The sequence below is a fragment of the Ictidomys tridecemlineatus genome, chromosome 7, assembly GCF_052094955.1.
Source record: "Ictidomys tridecemlineatus isolate mIctTri1 chromosome 7, mIctTri1.hap1, whole genome shotgun sequence".
Taxonomy (NCBI): Eukaryota; Metazoa; Chordata; class Mammalia; order Rodentia; family Sciuridae; genus Ictidomys; species Ictidomys tridecemlineatus.
In genome coordinates, this window is record NC_135483.1 from 160,594,537 (window position 1) to 160,621,197 (window position 26,661).

Consider the following 26,661-nt stretch of genomic DNA (forward strand, 5'->3'; position numbering starts at 1 on the left):
AATAGATTCTAATATATGTGAAAGTGGAATTAGTAGAGAATACAACCAAAGAAATAGACAAGTATAATTGTTGGGTTAAAAATCCCACAAAAGTTTGTTATAGTCAGAAGTATAATACTTCAAAGAATTTGTTTGGTGGTCAATTTATTCTCATTTCAAACTATTCTGATTTCTGACATCTATAATACTAAAATAAATTAGAATCAGTTTGGAAGTGATCCTTTATTTTGGCAGGACTAGCTGTTTTACTTTTTAAGGATTCTAGTGGTGTCAAAAGTAAAGGAAAATTTACAAAGTGAAACGGGGGATAAAAGAAATACTTATTACTTGTCATGAATAACGTATTTTTGCAACATGATAATCAGCCTCTATTGTGCACTCAGAAATTAACAAGTTAATAGTATCCATCAAGAGTCTGTCAATCAGCTGGGTGTGGAGGCCCACACCTGTAATCTCAGCAGCTCTGGAGGCTAAGACAGAGCATTCAAGTTCAAAGCCAGCCTCAGCAATTTAGCAAGGCTTAGGGCCTCCAGAGCTGCTGTCTCAAACTAAAAAATAAAAAGGGCCAGTAATGCCAGTATAAAAATGTTGTTGTTGTTTTTTTTTTTTAATCTGTCTGCTAACACACCTGCCTAATGCAGGTAACTAATTGCTTTTATAGGCAGATCTCTCTTGTTGCACATCTTAACATTCTTCCTCTCCTGGCTCTTTCCCATAAACATGTAAACATGCTCAGGTCTCTCTTTTTTAAAAAACAGCAAATAAGTCATTCTATTGTTCCTATAATCCCATCCAGCTCAGGAATGATCTCTTCTCTTTACTTTGCTTCACAACTACACTTATTGAAAATGCTATTTATATATGTTGTCTGTCTCTGCCTTATTTCATTATTCAGCCCTCTAAAATCTGCTTCCTTCTCTGTCTCTGTGTACCCAAAAATACACACAGCAATAAACCATAGCAACTTTCTGGCTGTAGTCACAATGAAGCCATAAATCAATGAACACTTGCTTGAGCTTGGCTTCCTGTGAAATCCTCCCTTTATTGTTTTTCATGAACCTGGCTGTCTGCCTGCCCACTTGTGTTAAAGTCTGCACCTGTGTCTTAAGCCTCCCTCTACTCCCTTTCATGTGTCTATTACTTGAGCTACAACGAACTGATTGTGGAATCCCATACCAACTATGAAATGCCTCCCTGTGCTTCAATGTTTGCTCTACTTTACACCTTTCCTCTTATAATCCACCAGATCAACTCCTTTTCATCTGCTAAGGTGCAGATGGAGTATTAGCTCCTCTTGGAAACTTTTCCACACCATGTGTTCCAGCCCCACGCAGGCTACTTCTGGCTTTTCTTCATTGTGGTCCAAACTCCTCATAGGTAGCACACATTATACTGGATGCAATCATGGGGTTACTCATCTCTCTCCCAGACTAGAGTAAAAATAGTTTTAGCATGGGGATCATCTCTTACTGGACCTCCTGGCTCTGTTGACAGGCAAAAAGCCATGCTCCCTATAAACTTACTGAATGAACAATCACAGTGTCAGTGTTCCTTGTTCAAGGAGTTGTTTTCTGCTACTTTGGTTTCCTAAAATTTGAATCTGACAATTATTCTCCCTATGCCACAAAAACAATAAGACACAGTCTGGCTCCTGCCCTCCTTAAGGAGTTTTGGTTTCGTTGGGTAAATAGGAGTGTAAATAACATCCAGTAGGGTGAGGACGCCAACAGTGGAAAGCACGTGTGCTACAGAGGAAGGTGTCTAACCCAGGTCGGGAGGCAGGGAGGGCTTCCTCCAGAGGAAGGGCACCTGAGCTAAACCTTACAAGATGATTCGCAGTTAGTTAAAAGAAAGAAGAGGGCCAGATTATAAGCCAGAATTTCCCTTGGTTATTTAACAGACTCTCCTTCAGAAATGAAGAATCAGTAGTGTCTGCATTCCATCTCCAGAAAGTGGGATTTAATTGGTCTGGAGTGGGGCCAGGGTGTTTGGGAGGTGATTTGAACAGGCAGCAGGGTTGAGAATGACCACTCCTGGTGGAGGACACAGCACAGACAAAGAGGCAGAGCACGCTGCGGGGAGCCTAGGCAAGTCACCATGCATCACTGGATGGAATGCAGGCAGAACCCCAGAAGGACTCTTCACAGTCTTAGGATTAGTGAAGATAAACATTTTCTGTCATGTGTACCTGAGAATTCAACGTTCATAAGCATCAATACTAGGAAGGTTTTCTTACCCTTAAAAATACTACAAACATCCTAGTAATTATTACGAATCATCAGAGGCAACCACAGTGTTTGTTCAAGTTTTCATTATTTCACTAATGAAAAAAAAAATTTTAATAGGAAGTACCCTCCTAAACTCAGATCAGAGCACTGAATCCTATAGTGTCTGTTTTGTCCAAAAATTTGTTGTTGTCGTTTTATTTTGGTACTGGGTATTTGTCCCCGGTATTGAACCCAGGGACATTCTGCCATTGTGCTACATCTTCAGCTCATTTTATTCTTTTTTTTTTTTTTTTGAAACAGAATAAGCTGCAAAGCCTGAGTTAAAATGTAAAGGACCAGGCATTGTAAACCTGCTTCTAAAACTGCAAAGCATGGGTTAAATTCCTGAGGCAGTTAAGACAAGGCCCTACTGGGAATTTAGTTGATTTATGGCCTGGGATACTGCGCAACTCCTCACCGTAAGCATTCAAGACCCTGTGCAGCTTGTCACATAGACATTCAGGGTCCAAACCAATCAGTTTAAACGTAACCCCCTCCTTAGGAATGACCTATCACTCCAGCCAGCCCTGATCCCGCCAATGAATGTACTAATCAAGTATAAGAATTGTTTGATTTTCCCGCGGTGTATGGTGATTTGTTAAAGGAGACTATGATGTATGCAAAGCCCCCGCCCTCCCCAAAAAGTGTACTTAAGCATTGTTCAACCCCTGCTCTGGGCTCTGGGCTGTTTTCCCTTCCTGAGTGAGCCTAGAGCCTCAGTGCACTGACTTGGATCCTCAATAAAAATCCCCGTCTGCCTATTGCATGAAGCCAGTCTCTTGTGGTCTCTTCCTCCGACGTTTCGCCGGCCCCTTACAAATCCTGTTAAGTTGCTGAGGCTAGATCATCCTGCCTTAGCCTCCCTATTCACTGGGATTACAGGCATACGCCACCATACCTTGCTTCAAAAGTTTTTAATATATTTTATATCACAACTTACCTAGATTGTAGGTGTTAAATATTGCCATTTTGGCATATCTAAATCTAATTTTTTTTTTTTGGTACTGGGAATTGAACTCAGGCACACTCAACCACTAAACCACATCCCCACCCTACTTAATTTAGAGAAAAAGTCTCACTGAGTTGCTTAGCACCTTTCTTTTACTGCAGCTGGCTTTGAATTCATGATCCTCTTGCCTTGGCCATTCAAGCCACTGGGATTACAGGCATGTGCCACTGCTCCCAGCTGAATTTTTTAAATTATAAATTTAAAATAGGAGAATTAGAAGAGAAGGAACAATAACAAAAAACCCCATCAGGCAAACTACCTACTTGTTGCAGGTTACGATCAACCAAACAAAATACATGCAGCTATTAGAAGATGATTTGCTTAGCCTAAGTATTCTTGATTTTGTTTTATTCCACTCAAGGCTCTACTAATCTAGGAAGCACCTTGTGTGGATTAGGACAAGAATCTTTCTACCTGCTGACAGCCCCAAACTAGGCCAAATCTAACTCAAGTGCTCAGGGTTAGGATTCAGCTGTATTCAGCTTTATCTTTGTGTTACATACAAATGCATAACTATAGAAGCATCCAGTACTCTTTCCCCTAAGGATGAACAATTTCCTAGCAGCAGAAGTGTTAAAAAAAAAAAAAAGAAAGAAAGAAAAGAAAGAAAGAAAAGGGGGAGAAAAAACCCAACGGTCAAAAATAATATTATCTCTGAACTCTTTAGCATCTTTGGTGGTTTTGCCTGTTTTGCAAATTGTTGGCATTGCCAAAGCATCAAGGTCTTCCTTTCTTCCAAACTGGTAATGCTGTTACTGATATTCTATTTTTGGTCTTTGTCTTTTCATTTTTGTATCTCAGCTCTGTCTACTGGGTGGCAGACATTGTGTTTTCCTGTCTTTCCTTGTAAGAGAATGCTCCTTCTGAAGAAAGAGAGTAATTTGGCTATTGTAAGGAAATTTCCTGCCTTGGGTCAGTAAGAGTAAAATAGCTTCTGGTAGCACCCTTGAAAGGCGATTCCCTTCTATCCAAACCCAGGCACCTGCTCTGTGGTGGGTGCTGTTTGGGTTAAATTTTTCTCTCATTTGTGGTCTGGCAGGTCTTGGATGCCACTAGGTATAGATTACATGAACATAATCACAAATTTAGATGAGATAATTAGAAATTCTTGAAACTGAGCAATTTGGAAGATTTATTAACTGTTGCATAAACCTCTACTGCTTTAGCATTTATTCAAGGAAACATTATAATTAAGGCTTTTAAGAGATTCTTTTTCCTATTGGCATGAGAAACCATGCTGCACAGGTTACATTTGCTTTAATGCAAAAGCTATAGGCACAGCATTAGCAAATGCATGTTTTATAACTTCTACTTCTCTGCATTCAAAAAGAAAGTATTCATTCCTAGTCCATTAATGTTGCATCTTTTGAAATCAAGATTTTTCAAATCTAATCATTTGTTCACAAATAAACACTTTAAACCATACAAACATGGTGTCATAGGTTTACTTTCATTTAGACTCAAAATACTATGACAGCATGACATCATCCCTTGGGTGTTTTTGAAAGCAAAAGGATCCTAAAAATTAGAATCAAGAGGAAGTATTCTAGTTTGTAAATGAAAGCAAGTAACGGCCTCACTATGTTTTCTAATCCCTGTTTAATCAATCCCAGCAATTAAAAATAATGAAGCAATAAGACACTCTGGGGATCGTAAAGATTTCTACAGTGAATCACAGATCAGTTTCTTCCCTACAGCGTTTTATGACTTCTGCCATAACCAGTTATTAGTGAACTTATGTTATTTTGTATGATATTTTCATGTACTTACTAGAAAATAAAAAAGGCTTTACCTGTTATTTATTTAATATGTTTTTCAAACACAGCTTTGGGCTTTTATTTTTTTCTCTTCTACTTCATTCTTTTTCACTTCTATTTAGAAGTTAAACAGTAATGCTGATAGTTAACTTTCATCTAACATTGCCCACTGAGCATATTCTATAAGCATTTTACATAGATGGGCCTTCACATGAATCTCTATGGGATACAAACTTTTATTATTCCCATTTTACAGATGAAGGAATACAGGCACAGAGAATTTAAGTGACATGTCCCAAATCACAACTGGTGAGAGATAAAGCAGGATTTCAAATCCATGTTTCTTAAAACTATATTGGATATAACATCTCCTAATAGGTAAATAGATATTAGATATTTTTTAGGTGTCTAGATAACATACTATATTTTAATTAGTTAAAAAGAATAATCAAGAATTTCCATATTTTAACTTTCTGTTTTTCAAGTCAAGCTCAGAGGTCACCAGATCTTCCCCCAGTCTGCCTGGCCTTCTGAATGTCCAGTGTGTCCTTCATTCTGAGCTCTCAGGAGCTCCCCTATTTCTTCTTGTTCACACACCACAGACACTTTGCATACACAGTGCTGTTTACGGTGTAAATCTCTTGTGAGCAGACATTGTGTTTATTGTCTTGGAGGGAATAAATGATGCCATCTTAGTCCTTCTTCCACTACTCTGCACTGCCTGCATTCATTTAAATATTCCCAATAAAGAGGAACATCTGAACTCTAGATAAATTTGCCTCTACATGTGACTTTCAAAATCTGAATCAATTTTACTTTTTTCCTTTTGTTGTATATATATATATATATATATATATATATATATATATATATATGATAGTAGGGTGTATTTTGACATATTATATATACACAAGGAGTATCTCATTCTTTTGGGTGTACATGATATGAAGTTACACTGGTTGTATATTCATATATAAGCATACGAAAGATATGTCTGATTCATTCTACTCTTTCCTATTCCCATCCCACCTCCCTTCCCTTCAGCCCCCTTTTTCTAATCCAATGAGCTTTTATAATTCCCCTCCCTACTCTCCCTTGTTAGGAATTAGCATCCACATCTCAAGAGAGAACATTCGGCCTTTGGGTTTGGGGGATTGGCTTATTTCACTTAGCATGTTGGCCTCCAGTTCCATCCATTTACTAGCAAATGCCATAATTTCATTCTTTATGGGTGAGTAATATGGATATATATACATATATATATATAAAACATTTTCTTAATCCATTCATCTGTTGAAGGGCAACTATTTTGGTTCCATAGCTTGGCTATTGTGAATTGAGCTTCTATAAACATTATGTGGCTGCATCACTGTAGTATGCTGATTTTAAGTCCCTTAGGTATAAACTTAGGAATTAGATAAGTGGGTCAAATGGTGGTTCCATTTCAAGTTTTCTGAGTAATCTATATACTGCTTTCCATAGTTGTTGTACCAATTTGTAGCCCCACCAGCAATGTATGAGTGTATTTTTCCCCACATCCTCATCAACATTTATTGTTACTTATTGATAATTGTCATTCTGACTGAACTGAAATGGAATCTCAGTGTAGTTTTGATTTGCATTTCTCTAATTGCTAGTGATGTTGACCTTTTTTCATATATTTTTGACCATTTGTATTTCTTCTTCGGTGAAGTACCTAATCAGTTCCTTTGTCCATTTATTGACTGTATTATTATTATTATTAGTAGTAGTAGTAGTAGTATTAAGTTTTTTGAGTTCTTTGTATATCCTGGAGATTAATGCTCTATCTGAGGTGCTGGTAGTAAAGATTTTCTCTCATTCTGTAGGCTTTCTGCTCATGTTCTTGATTGTTTCCTTTGCTGGAAAGAAGCTTTTTAATTTGATGTTATCCCATTTATTGATTCTTGATTTTACTTCTTGTGTTTTGGGAGTCTCATTGAGGAAGTCCATTCCTGAGCAGACATAATGGAGATTTGGGTCTACTTTATTTTCTAGTAGGCACATGGTCTACCCGCCTAAGTCATTGATATATTTTGAGTTAACTTTTGTGCCCCAGGTGAGGTACAGGGGTTCGATTTCAATTTACTACACACGGATTTCCAGTTTTCACAGCACCATTTGTTGAAGAGGCTATCTTTTCTCCAATGTGTGTTTATGGTGCCTTTGTCTAGTATAAAATAACTATTTCTGTGAGTATGTCTCTGTGTCTTCTATTCTCCACTGGTATTCAAGTCTATTTTTGTGCCAATTCCATGCTGTTTTTGTTACCTAAGTTTGGCATTGTGATTACTCCTTCACTTTTCTTGCTAAGGATTGCTGTGGCTATTCTGGGCCTCTTATTTTTCCAAATAAATTTCATGACTACTTTTTCTATTTTTCTGAAGAGAAATAGAATTGGAATTTTAAGGGAATTGCATTAAATCTGTATAGCGCTTCTGGTAGTATGGCTATTTTGACGATATTAATTCTGCCTTCTCAAGAACATGGGAGGTCTTTCCATTTTCTAAGGTGTTCTTCAATTTCTTTCTTATTCTGTAGATTTCATTGAAGAGGTCTTTCACCTCTTTTGTTAGATTGATTCCCATTTTTTTAGGCTATTATAAATGGGATAGTTTTCCTGATATCTCTTTCAGCTGATTTGTCCTTGGTGTATAGGAACACAATTGATTTATGGGTGTTAATTTTATATCCTGCTACTTATTTGAATTTATTTATGATTTCAAGAAGCTTTCTGGTAGAGTTTTTTTTTGAGGGGGGGGTCCTAAATATAGAATCATGTCATTGGCAAATAGGAACAGTTTGAGATCTTCATTTCCTATTTGTACTTCTTTAATTTCTACATTTTGTCTAATTGCTCTGGCTAGGGTTTCAAGGACTATGTTGAATAGGCATGGTAACAGAGGGCATCCCTGTCTTTTCCCCGTTTTAAAAGGGAATGCTTTCAATTTTTCTCTATTTAGAATGATTTTGGCCTTGGGTTTACGTATATAGCTAAACCCAAGTTGAAGTATGTTCCTACTATCCTTAGTTTTTCTAGTGTTTTGAGCATGAATGGGTGCTGTGTTTTGTAAAACACTTTTTCTGCATCTATTGAGATAATTGTGTGGTTCTTGTCTTTAAGTCTATTGATGTGATGAATCATATTTATTGATTTCCATGTGTTGAACCAAACTTGCATCGCTGGAATGAACCACACTTGATCATGATGCACTATATTTTTAATATGTTTTTGTATGTGATTTGCCCGAATTTTATTAAAGATTTTTGCATCTATGTTCATGAGGGATATTGATCTGAAGTTTTCTTTCCTTGATGTGTCTTTGTCTGGTTTTGGTATCAGAGTGATATTAGCTTCATAGAATGAGTTTGTCAGGGTTCTCTTCTTTTCTATCTTATGGAATAATTTAAGGAGTACTGGTGTAAATTTTTTGAAGGTCTGGTAGAACTTGGCTGAGAATCTGTCTAGTCTTGGGCTTTCTTTTTTGGTAGGCTTTTGATGGCTTTTTCAATTTCATTGCTTGAAATTGATCTATTTAAATTTTCTGTGTCCTCCTGATGTCTTTATGATTTTCTACTATATTGGAGTATAGATTTTCAAAGTAGTTTCTGATTATTATCTGCATTTCAATAGTGTATTGTGATGATATTTTCTTTCTCATAATGATTTTTAGCAATTTGAGTTTTCTCTCTGGTTTTCTTCATTAGTTCAGCTAAGGATTTATTAATTTTTTAAGTTTTCCAAACAACCATCTTTTTGTTTTGTATTTTTGTTTCAATTTCATTGATTTTTGGCTCTTTTTATAGGTCTTGGAGATGTAATGTTAGATTATTTATTTGGTGACTGTCTATTCTTTGAAAAAGTGCACTCAGTGCAGTGAACTTTCCTCTTAGAACTGCCTTCATAGTATCTCATAGGTTTGGATAAGTCATGTCATGATTCTCATTTACCTCTAAGTATTTTTAAAATTTCATCTCTGATTTCTTCTACTATCCAGTGATCATTCAATAGTATATTATTTAGTCTCCAAGTAATAGCATAACTTCTATTTTTTATTTTACTATGTATTTCTAATTTTATTCCATCATGATCTGATAGAATGCAAGATAGCAAATACAAAAGAATAGATATGATAAGAGTTGCTTTGTGGCCTAAGATATGGTCTATTTTAGAGAAGGATCTTTGAGCTGCTGAGAGAAAGGGTATTTAGTCCTTGATGGATAAAACATTCTATAAATGTCTGTTAGGTCTAAATTATTCATTAATTATAAATTAATTGCATTTGTTAGTTCGATAGCTTCTTTATTTAGTTTTTGTTTGGAAGATCTATCAAGTGATGGGAAGGGCATATTAAAGTCACCCAATATTATTGTGTTGAGGTATATTTGCTTATTGAAATTGAGAAGGGTTTGTTTGATGTATGCAGGTGCTCCACTGTTGGGAATATTTATGATTGTTATGTCTTCATTTATGTATAATTCCCTTAAGCAGTGTGAAGTGAATTTCTTTGTTCCTTCTGATTAACTTTGGCTTGAAGTCCACTTTACCTATTATGACAAGAGAAAACTTTGCTTGTGTAGCCATACATCTGAATGATGTCTGTTCTCATCCTTTTACCTTCAGTCTGTGGATATCTTTGCTTATGAGGTGAGTTTCTTGGAGACAGAATATTGTCGGATTTTGTTTTTTAATTCAATCTGCCAGTCCATCTCTTTTGATTGATTAGTTTAGGCCATTTAGAGTTAATATTATTATTGAGATATAATTTTTATCATTTTGATTTATTTTTGGTTTTTAATTTGAATTAGTTTTATTTTTGCTAGAATATTCTTCTATAGTAGCCCCTTCCTTTTATAGTTTTTACCTTTATTTTTCATTTCTTCTTCATGAAATATTTTATTGAGTATGTTTTGTAGTGCAGGATTTCTAATTGTGAATTCTTTTAACTTTTGTTTATCATGGAAGGTTTTTATATTCAAATCTTAATTTTAATTTTGCTAGGCATAGTATTCTTGGCTGGAATCCATTTTCTTTCAGAGCTTGGTATATGTTATTCCAAGACCTCCTAGCTTTGAGAATCTGGTTGAAAAATCAGCTGAGATCTGGATTGGTTTCCCTCTAAATGTTGCTTTTCTGTGGTGGCCTTTAAAATTCTACTCTTATTCCATATGTTAGGCATTTTCATAATAATATGACTTGGTGTGGGTCTATTGTGATTTTGTACATCTGAGGTTACAGGACCTTCTGTATTTGGTTATCTATTTCATTCTTAAGGTTTGGGAAATTTTTATTATTTCATTGAAAAGATTGTACATTCATTTGGTTTGTATCTCTGAGCCTTCATGGATCCCAATAAATCTTAAAGTTTGTTTTTTCATTTTACCCCATATTTCTTGGAAGTTCTGTTCATGGTCTCTTAACATCATTTCTCCATGGTCAACTTTTTTTTCTTCATTGCCTGTAACTCTTTCTTTCAAGTGGTTTAGTCTGTTGGAGATGTTTTCCATTGAATTTTTAATTTGGTTTATTGATTTCTTTATTTTGAGGATTTCCAACTATTTCTTCTTCAGGTTCTCTATCTCCTTATGAAAATGATCTTTCACTTCTTGTATTTTCTCTATGATTTCATTTTTTACATCGTCTTTTATCTCATAGATCAACTGGATCATGAACTTTCTGAATTCCATTTCTAACATTTCCTCCACTGTGGTATCAATGGAGTCTACTGTTGAGGTATTTTATGTTATTTGGGATGATTTGTTACACTGCTTTTTCATATTATTTGTGTGTCTACTCATCTATCTGGATGGACCTGATATTATAGAGTTTCTATATTACCAATTTATAGTGTCCCTGTATGTTACTGGTACCTCAAAGATTAGGGCAGGGGAGCCCAAGAGTAACAACAATGTATGCAAACAATATATAGCAGTAGACTAGATCCCTAGTTCCTATTTTGATATGTTGTGTTAATGGGTATGATATGTAGAGATAGGATCAACAATTTCCATCATTAAAAACAATATATAATAATGCATTATGTCTGGATTAAAATCAAACAATAGGTGTTGTCTATGACTTCTGCTGTGACATTGATGATAGGTGTAGACATTATATACCTCAATTAGCATTAAGTAGTGTTAAGAACAGAATTGAGTATGAGGAAAGAAGAAGAGATATGAAGGTAGAAGAGTGTTTGCAATTTTAAAGAGTGAATAGGGGAGATGCAATTGTTACTTAAAATATGTTGTTAATGTGCAAGGGGAATAAAAAGGAGAAGAATATAAAGGAAGAGAGAGAGAGAATATAATTGGGTGTGAGAAACAGAAAAAATGAGAGAGGGAGACAAGGGAGATAGAGTAGTGTCAAAGATGATATAAAATAAAATTAAAATAAACTAATCAATATAGAACATGGGAAAATAACACAAAAAAGAGGCTAGAAATAAGGAGAGAGAAAGAAATATGAATATGTATAGGAGTTCTTGAATCAGTCAATACACATTCAAATAAAACATAAACCTAATATAGAAATTCAAAACAGAACTAAAACCATAATGAATGGAGAAAACCAAAAGCTTAGTTAAATGTTAGGAAATTAAGGAGTCATATCCACTATGGTAGACACAATATTCAGTGAGTGTATGTGTTTACTCTATGTGCCTATCTGATTTTCTTTTTAATTCTTTTGAGGTATAAACTACTTGGAAGTATGAGCTGTGGGTTATCACATCCTTCCTTTTTATTGTGTTGCTCACTAGGTTGAAGATTGGGGTTTAAAACTTCCCAATTTCCATCCTTGGGAGATTAGGCAGGATAGGCTGCAGGCCTAGAGGTGAAGTGGCCTGCCAGGGAGGCTGTGTGCTGGACCAGGCAGGTCTGGTGGCAAAGCAGCATGTGGTGCATGCAGCAGCCCAGCCACATTGAGGAGCCCACTTGTCTTGGGCTGGTGGGTCAGGGCTGGATGCTGGGTCCTGCAGGCTGGCAGTGAAGCTGTGTGCTGGGCGGGGCAGATATGGCAGTGTAGCACAGACTGGCATGTAGGGCTATGGGCCAGCAGCAAGATTGTGGGCCTAACCGGCAGAGTAGTGGGTCAGGCTGGGTACTAGGGAGTTGGGAGACTGGGAACTTGGCAGCCAGAGGGCCTGGTGGGTGCCATACTGGTGCCAGACCTTGTAGATCCTGGGGACCTGTGGATGCCAGACTGGGGAGGGAGCCAGGGGCCAGGTGGTGCCAGGGCTTGGCAAATGCAGGCCCAGGTGGGCCCTGGGAACCAGTGAGTCCTGGACCAGCTGGCTAGGTGAGCTGAGAGCCAAATGCCCTCACACCCATTCTTCCAATCTCCTGACCTTCCAATCTCAGTGAGTCTCTGAGAGCTGCAGGACCCATGTGGCTAGGGAGAGCCAGGCTCTCTCTTAAGCCTCTCTAACCTGCAGTTCATTCCCCTGGGGTAAAATGCTCCTAGTTTCTGACTTTCCACGAATTTGCTAGGCTCAGACAGGCCCACACAGACCTAGCTGCAAATTTACAGATCTGGGTTTCCAGTTCCCAGATGGCTCCTGAATTGGTTCTCCATGGAGGATTGATAAACTCAAGGTGAGAGGTTCTTTTTTATTTTTATTTTTTTTTCAGATTCGATTAATAAGTCAGTTTCTAGTTCTGCTAGAAGAGACTGCCCCTCTAGTCTCAGGATTTTTTACTCTAATTCTCAGGGAGTAGTATTCCCACTGCTTCAGTTCTGGGTAGCAGAGATAGGAGACATGCTGTCTCACTCTAATCTACCATCATGTCCCATCCTCTGAATCAATATTTCTTAATGCCATCTCCTGTATTCTTCTGTAAATGAAAGCCACTCATTCACTCACCCCACAAACATTTGTTGAATACCAACTCCACTACGGAATAAAAGCCAGAATAAGGTGTACTATCTAATCCTTCAAGAGCTCAGCTATAGAGCAACATCTCACTTCATTTTAGTCATTGAATAAAACTTTAAACTAACTTTACTCCTTAAAGGAATTTTTAGTATTTTAAAAGAACAGCGATTGAAAACAGTTCTTTTAAGTAATTATATAAAATCATAGAGCAGCAACCTTAGCCTGAGAAAGAATAGAGTTCTCTTCTTAAATTCCAATTCCAATAATTAGCATATTATAATTTTTATAAAGAAAGAATGTGAATATATGTCATCTACTTTTGACAATGAAAATCTAAGAATGATATCAATTGTAGAAATTAGATTCTGATGAGTTTTTTTTCATAGCATAGTAAAGATTCTTTCATTACGCACATGCATGCACAAAAGCAACATTTAGAAATTATTATAGGGATCTCAGGAAATGCGAAAAAAAAAAAAGAAAAAGAAAAAATCCCATTTTCCTAGGAAGACCTGCTCCTCTTCTGGCTCAGGAGGAAAATATTTGTAATAGTCACTAATTGTAAAAACTGATAAAGAAACATTTATTTTAGATACAAACCTTTACAGATGTTTCAGGAAGATAATGAGGATTTCTTAACTTGGTAGTTATATAGAAGCGGAAGTCAGGTGCGTATTCAATTGTAGCATCCCCAAGCCGGATACATACACTCCCGCCCTGCTTAAATGTCTGTTTTAGTAGAAGAGGTTCCAAGACAGGATCTAGTTCTTCTCCAACATTTTCTAGCATCACTGGAGTAAAACCAGAAGAAGATTTTCCATGTTATTTTAAATACTGGCTATAAGCTGTCGACTCTCTGAGTTCTTTCAGCTTCCTGCTTCCTAGATTACTTCTGTTCCTACTCTCTAAAAAATGATGTTTTTCTTCCATGTATATGAAAATGATGCCCAAACCAATATTGTATGCCTGTGGGAAGGTCTGAATTGGGGGTCTACCTGGTCATCCTGCCTGTTTCCATACCCAGAGTCAACCAGGCCAACCAGTCCTGTTGGATACTGTCCCCGCTGCCTGTGATTTACTGTGAAACCAAGCATGATGCTGGTGTATCTATCCATCTGTGACACCAGAGAAAAAGCACCTCTGGTTGTGATTATTTAAATAGTGATTGTATTTTTAATTTAACAAATCTTGTGCTTATTGTAGAATAGCTGGAAAATACAGGAAAGATATTAATGAAGGAATTTAAAAAGCTATCTCTGATTGGATTTTCTTCATCTTTCTCTCTATTCCCCCTTATTTAATATAATTGATTCATACCATCTATAGGTGATGGAAAAATGACACAAAACTATATATGGCATAATTATTGAAGAAAATACTTTTTTATCTTCAGTATTTTTATTCATCTTTTCTCACATGTAGTTAAGACTAAACAATATTTTGAATCTTGTATCCTAATTATTTTGCTTTATGTTATAGCGTAAATATTTCCCTGTGTTATTAAAAACTCTAAAACACATATAAGTGTTCCCTCCCTTTTTAACTGTCATTCTGTTATTTTAGATTTGGATTGTTTTTTTCAGTTCCATGTAATAAATAGTACTATATACAAAACTTTGTGTTTCAGAATATTTTCTTCTGAGAGAATTGTAGAAGTGGAATCCCTGGATGAAATTTGGTGACACTGTTCGACTTGACACATTTGCCAAGTTAAAGTTTAACATTTTGCTGTTGGGGTTTTATCATAGCCACACTTGGATGAGGGTACTTTGTAGAAGTCCCTTGAAAGAGTGAATATTCAATCTGGATAGGAAAGAGGGGGTGAGGGCATTGAGATGACAGATAATTAGATATTTAATTAATTAATTTTGTTCTAATTTGTTATACACAACAGACAATTGGATCTTTATTGCAGTGAAAGTACAGAAGTATTCTGCTCATCCCATGTGTTATTCCTACTTCTTTTTTCATAAAATGTTTATTTTTCATGGTTAAATAATATGAGTGCCTAATAATACATTAAATTCACCAATCTTCTATTATCAAGGTTGCTTCCATTTTCCACTATTTTAAAAAATATTTATTTATTTTTAGTCTTAGTTGAATACAATATCTTTTTTAAAAATTTATTTATTTTTATGTGGTGCTGAGGATGAAAACCAGGGCCGTGCACGTGCTAGGCGAGTTCTCTACTGCTGAGCCACAACCCCAGCCCCTTCACTATTATTAATGAATAAACCCTTGTGTTCATTTCTGATTATTTATCAGGCTATGGTATAAAAAGTAGAAGTGATGGTCTGCTGTTAGGAATATTTTTAAATTCCTGATATTGCCTGACTCTTTTCTTGAAAAGCTGTAGAGACTTCGGAGTTGCAATGAGTACTCATTTTGTTATTTGTTTTTAAACCTATTTTTACATAGTCACTATAATTACAAATACTGAACATCTTGTGGACATTATATTTTTTCATCATCCTCATAACATTAAAAAACATGGACTACTGTTACCCCAGTTTTGCAGATGAAAAAAGCACAGGCAACTGAAATAAATTTCTTGGTAAGAAAAGTAGCAAATGACCAGAGACTTGACTTAGCAATCTTGGCCCTTCTATCACTTTCTTAACTACTATGTGATACTGTCAGCATGAAATACTGACTTCTATAATACGTGTGTGTGTGTGTGTGTGTGTGTGTGTGTGTGTATTACAAGTGATTTTACAATTTAATAGGTAAACTGATTTGATAGGTAAAACATTAAAATTTGTTACGTGGGCAGGGTATTCTAGGAGCTCTTTGACTAAGTATATATTTTTTTTTCTGTAAACTATTTGTTAATATTATTTGCCCACTTTTCCACTTTAGGGTATGATATTTACAGTTGGATCCATTTTCAAGTGTCAGAATTCCCAAAATAATAGTTTTTCCAACAAAAGGGAATATATACCTCATATAAAGGGGAACCTCACATAGTGCAGGAAATGAAGGGTTGGAAGGTCAGTGTATCTAAACTGTGAAGGACCCAACTTCCCATAACCTGTTGTTTCTTTTTTTTTTCTCTTTCTTTCTTTTTTTTTTTTTTTTTTTGGTACTGGGGATTGAACTCAGGAGTGCTTAACCACTGAGCCACATCTGCAGCCCCTTTTTGTACTTTATTTAGAGACAAAGGTCTCACTGAGTTGTTTAGGGCCTCACTAAGTTGCTGAGGCTGGCTTTGAACTCATGATCCTCCTACCTCAGCCTCCCAAATTGCTGGGATTATAGGTATAGGCCACCATGCCTGGCTATTTCACTATTCTTTTTGGCCAGTATGGCCTTTCACATAACATACATATTCTACCCATCAGAAAGAAAAAGAAGCAGAAAAGAAAGAAACATCCTTTTCAAGATACTTACTGAGAGTCACAAATTGTATTTTACACTTATATCTGTTGGCCAGAACATAGTCATTTGACCAAATCCAACCATAGTCAGATGGCCACATATACAACAGAGGTTAGGAAATGTATGCATTTGAGTTGTATCTTAAAAGATAAAAAAAAGAATTCACCAGATACATGGAAGAGCACAGACAGAAACTGAAATGTGAAACAGCGCTATTAAGTATTGCCTGCTTCCAAGTACTTCCATCTTTTAATTCACATTTCATCTTCAATGCCTGCCTTTCCCTTTAAACCAATAAAATTCATGAAAGCAGAGACCAAATTTGTCTTGATCTGCTGTCTTTTTAGTGTCTACCACAGCTCTTGGTACATGGTAGCTGCAAAATAAATGTTTATTAGTTGAATGAACAAACAAGCAAATGAAAGAAATATTAAAACAAGGAATTTTGCATCCTTGATTTGTTATAGATGAGAGAAAAAGTAAAGTGCTAAGAGATAAGAAAATAAGGAAGGTATATGATAGCTTTTGTTAAAAGTAAAAAATTTTCCCATAGATTCAATGGAAAATCACTCAAAGATCTTCTATATAAATTGATTTATCAGTGATATTTGATTAATATTCTATGCATACCTTATCCACTGATACAGCTAATACAGATGAAATTTTATTTTCTAGAACACTGGCTTTCAAACTTTTTTTAAAAAGCACAGTACTTTTTCTCAAAGAGGATCTTATCTTAAAACTCAATATAAAAAAAGAAAAGGAAGACCTGGCTTTGGTTGAAGTAGAGGCAGGTAGATGAAGTAGGCAAAAACCTCTGCCTCCTTGCCTGTAAGGGACAATAGATCAAAAGCCACTGTCCCTGAAGAAGCACCATCTAAAAATAACTTCTTAAATGGAAGAGTCTTTAACCACTTGTGTTTTAGAACTATATCAGTAGCTAATTCTTTTACTTGATGGTTAAACATAAAAAATAGCTGTAAAACCTACCATCTATTTATTTTTCTAGAAGGGATTAAAACTTTTTACTTCTGATGATTAATGTTAGAAGACATGATAAATAAATCATTAACCATTTATAAAGTGACTCATTTCAAAATGTAGGTTAATTCAACCCAAAGCAGTCTTACTTGTGTGACACAGTGAAGACTGGACAGAGGCAGGAGACTTGGGAGCTAGTTTCAGTACCCCTACCCTCTCAACTGCCTGTACTATCTTGGTTCAGCTATGTAACATTCTCTAACACCCTACGTACCTCAGTAAAATCAAGTGGTTGGAATTTTTATTGAATTTCAAGTTTGTATGGTGACAACTCAAAAGCATTTTAAATCTTGACCTAGTATACTTACTCATATAAATACTTAAACAAAAAATTCCCTGAACTAATGCTTATCCTTCCTCTGTACAATGCTACCTACTCTGCTCTATTGGTCATGATCCACAAAATTAGTCTTTCCCATGGCTGTAACCCATACTTTGAAAAAACACTAGATGGATCATCTTTATGGCTCTTTCTCCTCTATAATTATAAAATTTTACCAGCAAGATATGTGATTGAGATCAGAAATATCTTCAGAGTGCCTAGCAGATGATAAATGCTCAATTACCATTTAGTTATCTTTTATTATGCTGAGAAAAGTATTTGAATATTTATATTAAGCAATTTTAATTACATAAAGTATTGAAGGTGCCAATTCCTTCAAGAAATCTGATTCTTCTGAATCTTCATGTCCTGTCACCTGTGAATTTATAGTGGATAAACTTGTTATAGTTTAAGACAAGACACCACTTAGAAAATGCTCAGCAACATCAGAAACAAAACACAGGGCTGGGGATACAGCTCAATTGTAGAATATGTGCTAGCATACACAAGGCCCTGAGTTTGATACTAGGTCAAGCTTTAAAAGCACTGAAGGAAATATACACACACATACAACATAAATTGAGCACTTATCAGACGCTGTTCTTAGTTTCCAATATACAGTAACTAAGTTTTTCCTTATATTATATGGTTAAAATACAGATGAGGAAACTGAGTCACTGAACCAAACACTGAGTGGCAGAGGAAGGTACTCTGAATCCAGAAGCCTGTGTCTCTGTACATGACAGTATGCTGGTCACAATAAGAGTAAGTGAAAAATGGCCACATTCTATTTTTATCATAGTGATAGATAGAAAGAAAGAAATATAGATATAGATAGATATTCCTGATGTCAAATAAGGATAAATATTTGATAGTAGAGATTATCCTCCCTTATTGGGTAATTCCTATATCATCATACTGTAAGCACTGTTGCATAGTAGATTAACTATAGATAATGGTAATGTATTATATATATATTTTAAAAGCTACAGAAAAGGATTCTGAATGTTTTCAGAATAAAGCAATGGTAAATGCCTGATTTGAACATTAACATGTATCAAAACATCATGTTACCCCACAAATATGTACATTTTTTACATGTCAATTTAAAATAGTTAAAAATTTAAAAATACCAGCTGAATGAATGAAATAATATGTGCATGTGCTTGTGTGTGTCCATTACATAAACACAAAATGTTATAGGTAGATTTAGACTTTTTTCATTCATGCTTACTTTAACAGAACCTAAAATCATATTTGAAAACTGACTCATTAATATGGAAAAATGACATGCCTGTGATTACTGGTGTGTTTATTATAATTCTTCTATATTGTACTAGCTTTAAAGCAAGTGGGATTTGCTGAAATAGTCCTCGAGTTAAATGTGCTGTAGGTTCATAAGTGTTTACATTTATTTGGTCAAAATTTGATGGAGTGCATGAATTTCAAAACATGACTAATAACCCAAATTAACTTAAATAATAAGTATTCTGTTTTTTGTTTTGACAGCTGTGACATCTGCATAAGAGCTTGACTGAGAAATCCTTGTCATGTGTCTAATCTAAATGGCAGATAGAGCCAGAGATGTAAAATCTGTATTATCTTCTCTGTAGGAAAAGTCCAAAAGAAAAAAAAATAGAATTTTATACTAATGTTATGTAAAAATACTATTGGCAATATTAAGTGAGCCTTTTAATTGCTGAAGCTGAGTTATAATGAAAACGAATAAATAGCAAACAAATTACAAGACTTAAAATAGCTAAGTTAGAGAAGCATCACCATGAACTTTTTTTTCTTTTTAAAGAAGAGAGAGGTAGAGAGAGAGAGAATTTTAATATTTATTTTTTAGTTATCGGTGGGCACAACATCTTTGTTTGTATGTGGTGCTGAGGATCGAACCCAGGCTGCACGCATGCCAGGCGAGCACGCTTGAGCCACATCCCCAGCCCCAAACCATGAACTTCTTTTGACAAAGAAAACTTCCTAACCTTCTGGAAGTTTTATAATCTCTAAAGTTCTCATTTGATTATTAATAATCAAAGAGATTATCAAAGTTGTCAGTTATGGTGAGTCTGAAACACATATATTTAAAAACAAGAAATTCAACTACATGGTTTTGGGTTAATTGTGCCCTCTCTAGGCATTCCGCAATGTATGTCTGTCATTCATCTACGTACCAGGAGTTCCAAACTGGATGCAATTTTCCAGAGTCCTGACATAGTCAGCGTCATTTAATTTAATTAGATGAAGACTATTGGCTTTCTCCATGTTCTTGATCCATTTATTAGCTTGACCTTGAGGATCTATCATGAGAGGCCACCTTCTTGCATTCCTGAAAGGAAGGAAGAAGATGATATTAGTCAAACCACAACTTGTTTTCATGCTATTTCATCATGAACACATCACTTTCTTAAAGTTTATCCTTTGTAACAATATTTTACCTTTTATTATGAGAACTGATCTTAAAATAGACACAATTAGATTGAATGGGCTACTACAGAGATTACAAAAACCATCCTGTAAAGTTAACAAAAGCTCTTTTACTCATTTTGGAAAACTACAATCTCTAAATATTAAATTACATGTTTGAAAATAACTAAGACATATATGGCCCTTCCCCTGCAAAATCTAGTACATTGGAAGTTTAATAACCTAAAGAAAGAATTAAAAGAATAATTTTATATCATCTAACCTTCCTAATTGTCATGGACACTGCAGTGTTAATATTCCTTTTGACTCGCTCTTTGTTTCAAACACTTGTATGTTTAATGTCATTATATAGCTCATTGAATATTTGCCTAGTGATTGTGTTTGGTGGACAGAAGTATATTCTTTGACAGTCAGAGAGTTTGTACCATGGGAAAGTTTATACTTATTGCTTTATTGTCACTCACATCTCCCTATGAGACAAAAATGAGAGCAATACCCCATGAGGACCCATTTATTTCCCATGATTTGGGTAGTCACAGAGGGTTAAGTAGTGTCTGCCATCACCAGTGAGACGCAGCCAGGGTTTCTTTCTTGTGAGAAATGTAGTCAGTATCATGATTACTGTGCTTTTTCTTTCTCTTGGAAGTTTTGATAAACACAAGCCATAATCCTGACCAATTTTCTAACAAAACTATCATGGTCTTTAAAAATAAGCAGAGAAAAACTATACAGAACACCAGAAGAGCAGGAGAAGAAAATAAAAGATGATTAAGAAATCATCTCAATAGACGCAGAAAAAGCATTCGACAAAGTACAGCATACCTTCATGTTCAAAACACTAAAAAAACTAGGGATAACAGGAACTCACCTCAACATGGTAAAAGCAATCTATGCTAAGCCTCAGGCTAGCACCATCCTAAATGGAGAAAACCTGAAGGCATTCCCTCTAAAATCTGGAACAAGACAGGGATGCCCTCTATCACCACTTCTATTCAATTTAGTTCTTGAAATACTGGCCAGAGCAATTAGACAGACGAAAGAAATTAAAGGCATAAAAATAGGAAAAGAAGAACTTAAATTATCACTATTTGCGGATGATATGATCCTATACCTAGAAGACACAAAAGGGTCTACAAAGAAACTACTAGAGCTAATAAATGAATTCAGCAAAGTAGCAGGATATAAAATCAACACACATAAATCAAAGGCATTCCTGTATATCAGCGACAAAACTTCTGAAATGGAAATGAGGAAAACCACCCCATTCACAATATCCTCAAAAAAATAAAATACTTGGGAATCAACCTAACAAAAGAGGTGAAAGATTTATACAATGAAAACTACAGAACCCTAAAGACAGAAATAGAAGATCTTAGAAGATGGAAAAATATACCCTGTTCATGGATAGGCAGAACTAACATCATCAAAATGGCAATATTACCAAAAGTTCTCTATATGTTTAAAGCAATGCCAATCAAAATCCCAATGGCATTTCTTATAGAAATAGATAAAGCAATCATGAAATTCATATGGAAAAATAAAAGACCCAGAATAGCAAAAGCAACTCTAAGCAGGAAGTGTGAATCAGGCGGCATAGCGATACCAGATTTCAAACTATACTACAGAGCAACAATAACAAAAACAGTATGCTACTGGTACCAAAACAGGTGGGTGGACCAATGGTACAGAATAGAGGACACAGAGACTAATCCACAAAGTTACAGCTATCTTATATTTGATAAAGGGGCTAAAAGCATGCAATGGAGGAAGGATAGCATCTTCAACAAATGGTGCTGGGAAAACTGGAAATCCATATGCAATAAAATGAAACTGAATCCCTTTCTCTCGCCATGCACAACCATGCACAAAAGTTAACTCAAAATGGATCAAGGAGCTTGATATCAAATCAGAGACTCTGTGTCTGATAGAAAAAAAAGTTGGCTCCGATCTACATATTGTGGGGTCGGGCTCCAAATTCCTTAATAGGACACCCATAGCACAAGAGTTAATAACAAGAATCAAAAAATGGGACTTACTCAAACTAAAAAGTTTTTTTCTCAGCAAGAGAAACAATAAGAGAGGTAAATAGGGAGCCTACATCATGGGAACAAATCTTTACTCCTCACACTTCAGATAGAGCCCTAATATCCAGAGTATACAAAGAACTCAAAAAATTAGACAATAAGATAACAAATAACCCAATCAACAAATGGGCCAAGGACCTGAACAGACATTTCTCAGAGGAGGACATACAATCAATCAACAAGTACATGAAAAAATGCTCACCATCTCTAGCAGTCAGAGAAATGCAAATCAAAACCACCCTAAGATACCATCTCACTCCAGTAAGATTGGCAGCCACTATGAAGTCAAACAACAACAAGTGCTGGCGAGGATGTGGAGAAAAGGGTACTCTTGTACATTGCTGGTGGGACTGCAAATTGGTGCAGCCAATTTGGAAAGCAGCATGGAGATTCCCGGGAAAGCTGGGAATGGAACCACCATTTGACCCAGCTATTGCCCTTCTCGGACTATTCCCTGAAGACCTTAAAAGAGCATATTACAGGGATACTGCCACATCGGTGTTCATAGCAGCACAATTCACAATAGCTAGACTGTGGAACCAACCCAGATACCCTTCAATAGATGAATGGATAAAAAAAAATGTGGCATTTATACACCATGAAATATTACGCAGCACTAAAAAATGACAAATTCATGGAATTTGCAGGGAAATGGATGGCATTAGAGCAGATTATGCTAAGTGAAGCTAGCCAATCCCTAAAAAACAAATGCCAAATGTCTTCTTTGATATAATGAGAGCAACTAAGAACAGAGCAGGGAGGAAGAGCAGGAGGAAAAGATTAACATTAAACAGAGACATGAGGTAGGAGGGAAAGGGAGAGAAAAGGGAAATTGCATGGAAATGGAAGGAGACCCTCATTGTTATACAAAATCACATATAAGAGGTTGTGAGGGGAATGGGGAAAAAAAAACAAGGAGAGAAATGAATTACAGTAGATGGGGTAGAGAGAGAAGATGGGAGGGGGGATAGTAGAGGATAGGAAAGGTAGCAGAATACAACAGTTACTAATATGGCATTATGTAAAAATGTGGATGTGTAACCGATGTGATTCTGCAGTCTGTATTTGGGGGGAAAATGGGAGTTCGTAACCCACTTGAATCTAATGTATGAAATATGATACGTCAAGAGCTTTGTAATGTTTTGAACAACCAATAAAAAAAAGACAAGGAACAAAAAAAAGAAATAAGAGATGGTGATAGAACTATATGATATATTCAGCTCACTTACTGTAACATGAATTTAGAATGTCATTGGATAATTTTTCTCCTAAAATGGAAGACATTTTTGAGCACAAAAGTTAGAGTCTGATACAAACATGTAGATTAAATGGCAAAAAAGATACCCCTGCTCTTCAATATCAGCATCATATATTAGTCTACTTAGGCAGAGGTTGGGTGGCTTAAAGAATAGATATTTTCTCCCCAGCAGCTGGGTCAGCTGAGGCAGGAGGATCACGAGTTGAAAGCCAGCCTTCAGCAACTTAGTGAGACCTTGTCTCTAAATAAAATCTAAAAAGAGCTGGAGATATGGCTCAGTGGTTAAGCAGTCTTGTGTTCAATCTTTCAACCTGAGTACAAAAAAAAAAAAAAAGATATTTTCTCATAGTTCTGAAGCCTGAAAATCTAGAATTAAGATATCAACAAGAATAGATTTTTTCAGTGGCCTTTCTCCTTGGCTTGCAAATGGTAGACTTCTCCATGGGTTTTCACATGGCCTTTTCTCTGGTGTCTTTTTTTTTTTTTAATATTTATTTTTTAGTTCTCGGCGGACACAACATCTTTGTTGGTATGTGGTGCTGAGGATCGAACCCGGGCCACACGCATGCCAGGCGAGCGCGCTACCGCTTGAGCCACATCCCCAGCCCCTCTCTGGTGTCTCTTGTTCTGTAAGGTTACCAGTCCTATCAGATTAGGGCTCTTCCCTTAGGACCTCATTTAAGTTTAAAGTCCCTCTCCAAATATAGTTGCATTGTAGGTTATGGCTTCAACATCTGAATTCGTAGAATAGGGGCATAATTCAGCCCAAACACATTAATTATACTAAAAAAAAGGAGACTAAAAGATTAGCATAATATTTTAGATGCAATTAACTAATTGCTATGGCTTGTGTGTTGAAAGTATGGTCTCCAGTGCAGCAAAGTTCAGAGGTGGAAGTTTTAGGCAGGGCTCTGACTTCATGACAGCAGATGGACTTCTGAGAGATGGGACCTGGTTGGAGGCAGTAGGTCACTGGGGGTATACCTGGAAGGGTGTACCTTCTTCACAACACTTTCTCTTCTTGGCTGCCACCAGCTGAGCAGCTTTTCTCTACCACACTTTTCTGCCATGATGTTCTGCATCACTCCAGGCCCAAAGAAATGAAGCCAGTCAACCATGGACTAACACCTCTGTAACCAGGACCCCAAAATAAATTTTTTTGCCTATAAATTGTTTTTTCCAGGTTATTTGTCACAGTGACAAAAAGCTGACACACTAAATGAAAACATAATCATATGCTTATGAGAATAAAAGGATGTAAAAGAAAATCTGAAAGAAATAAATTACATATATGTAAAAGTTTTCACTCTGTCACATTTTAGAAATATTTTTAGGTGTGAAGGTTTGTGAATGTTAAATGGCATTGATACTTCCCTAGAGAAATTGTATAACACTCTTCCTTCCTGTTGCTTCCATTTTTTTTAGCTATAAAACCCATGTTCATGCTGTTTCTTTGTCCAAAATGCACTTCTTCCCCATCTTTTCATGTTCAAGTCCTACTCATCTTTCAAGGTCAACTCAAAAGCTATGTAGCCCACAAAGCCTTTCTTGATCTCTTTTCTCTCTGAAAATCTTTAGAAATTTAGTCATATTACATTTATAGTATTTTCACTGAATGGTAATATGCTATTATCATAATTCTACAATTCCTTAGCTATATCAACTAACCAAATTTTATGTTCCTTCAAAGGGATGGCCAGGTTTTTTTTTATTTATTCTTTTTTTTCCTACATTAAATCAAGTTTGTTTTAAGTAATCCACTGATTCAGAAACAGGAATTTTTTTTTGCAAACAACATATAAATTAACTCATTCATAAAATTTAAATTCTCTAAGAGATTATCCCTGTACAGAAAATACTTGGTTCAATGACCAGCATTTCAAAATCAGAGGAAAGAACTTCTGAAGCTGACCAAGATAAGCTAAGCTTGTTATAGCCTTTCTTTCCTACTGATTAACAAACAAAATTTTGTACAAAATACAAAAAGCACCTACTTTCATGTTCTAGGAAATAAATAAAAATAAATGAATGAGGAAAGTAAAAAATCTGAAGAATGGCCAATAAGAAATTGGTGAGGTTCCTGGATCTTTTTTTCTTTTCCTTTTAAAAATTTTCTGGCTTCATAGGGCAGTATACAGCAGACATGGGAAGCAAAAACTCCAACTAGAGAAATAAGAAAATGGTCATATGTAAATCAAAGTGTGTGGGTGGGAAAATCTATGTGCTTTCATTGTTGCTGATTTCTCCTCTTTCTCTTCTCTCTTTGCCTTAAGGTTAACCTCAGAGAGCTGAATTGCTATGGTAGAAGCAAGTAGTGGTGCACTTACTAAAAACACTGAGCAAAATCCCATCTCTCTGGATAGAAGAATTAGAAAAAGAAGATTCTGTTGTTCATAGAAAGTGAAGGGGATTCAAGTATTTCTCCCTTTTTCTCTTGCCACTTTGGCTAAAGTGTTGGCATGAAATTATACAATAGTATAAGAAAATAAAAATGAGATAATTCCATCATTTGGGCCAGAATAAAATGTAGGCTACATATCTGAAGAAGACCTGAAGACAGAACTCATTCACAGAGTTAGTCCTGGGCTCATTACCCAAGTTGTGCATGCAACCCACCTAAAGAGGCAAACCAAAGGCTCTGAACTGCCACATAAGTTCAAGTTGCAGACTAACCTCTGACTAATGTGTGCTGAGGAGAAGATCCAAAGAGCATTTCAAAGGTTTTCAATTCTAAATTGACACTGAAAACACCATCTGCTGAAGGAAAAACAGAAATTGTGTTCTAAACTTTAGTCCTTTGACTGCTAAGACAAAAATCAATCTTATCCAGAGTATTTTAACAGAACTCAGAGTTTTGCATTCAAAAGTTCCAGGTTATAATCCAAAGTTACTTGACATACAAAAACCTAAAAGAGTCATTAAGTATCAAAGAAAAAGAAAAATATTGAATTTACCAGAAAATTATGAATTTAAAACAGATATTATACTGATTCTCCATGAGAAAAGGAAAATATTATTGAGAGAGATGGATGGTCTAAGTATAGAAATAGAAAATCAAATGGAAATTTTAGAGCTGAAAAATGTAATATGTGAAAAAAATTCCACTGTATGTGCTTAATAGTGAAAAGGAGATGACAGAGAAAATAAGTGAACTTGAAGATATAGGAATCTAAAGTGGCCCAAATTTGAACAACCAAAAGAAAAAATAAGATTGGAA

The 26,661-nt window shown here is 35.8% G+C and overlaps 1 protein-coding gene across 1 annotated transcript in view; it reads right to left on the reverse strand.

Moving 5' to 3' along the window:
* Dnah7 (dynein axonemal heavy chain 7) overlaps positions 1 to 26,661 on the reverse strand; it is a 293,210-nt gene that overhangs the window by 58,168 nt on the left and 208,381 nt on the right. The window contains exons 48-49 of the mRNA XM_040294623.2: positions 19,850 to 20,004; positions 13,529 to 13,719 (exon numbers count right to left, since the gene is read on the reverse strand). Coding sequence (XP_040150557.2) covers positions 13,529 to 13,719; positions 19,850 to 20,004 — 346 coding nt within the window. The remainder of the gene's footprint in view (positions 1 to 13,528; positions 13,720 to 19,849; positions 20,005 to 26,661) is intronic.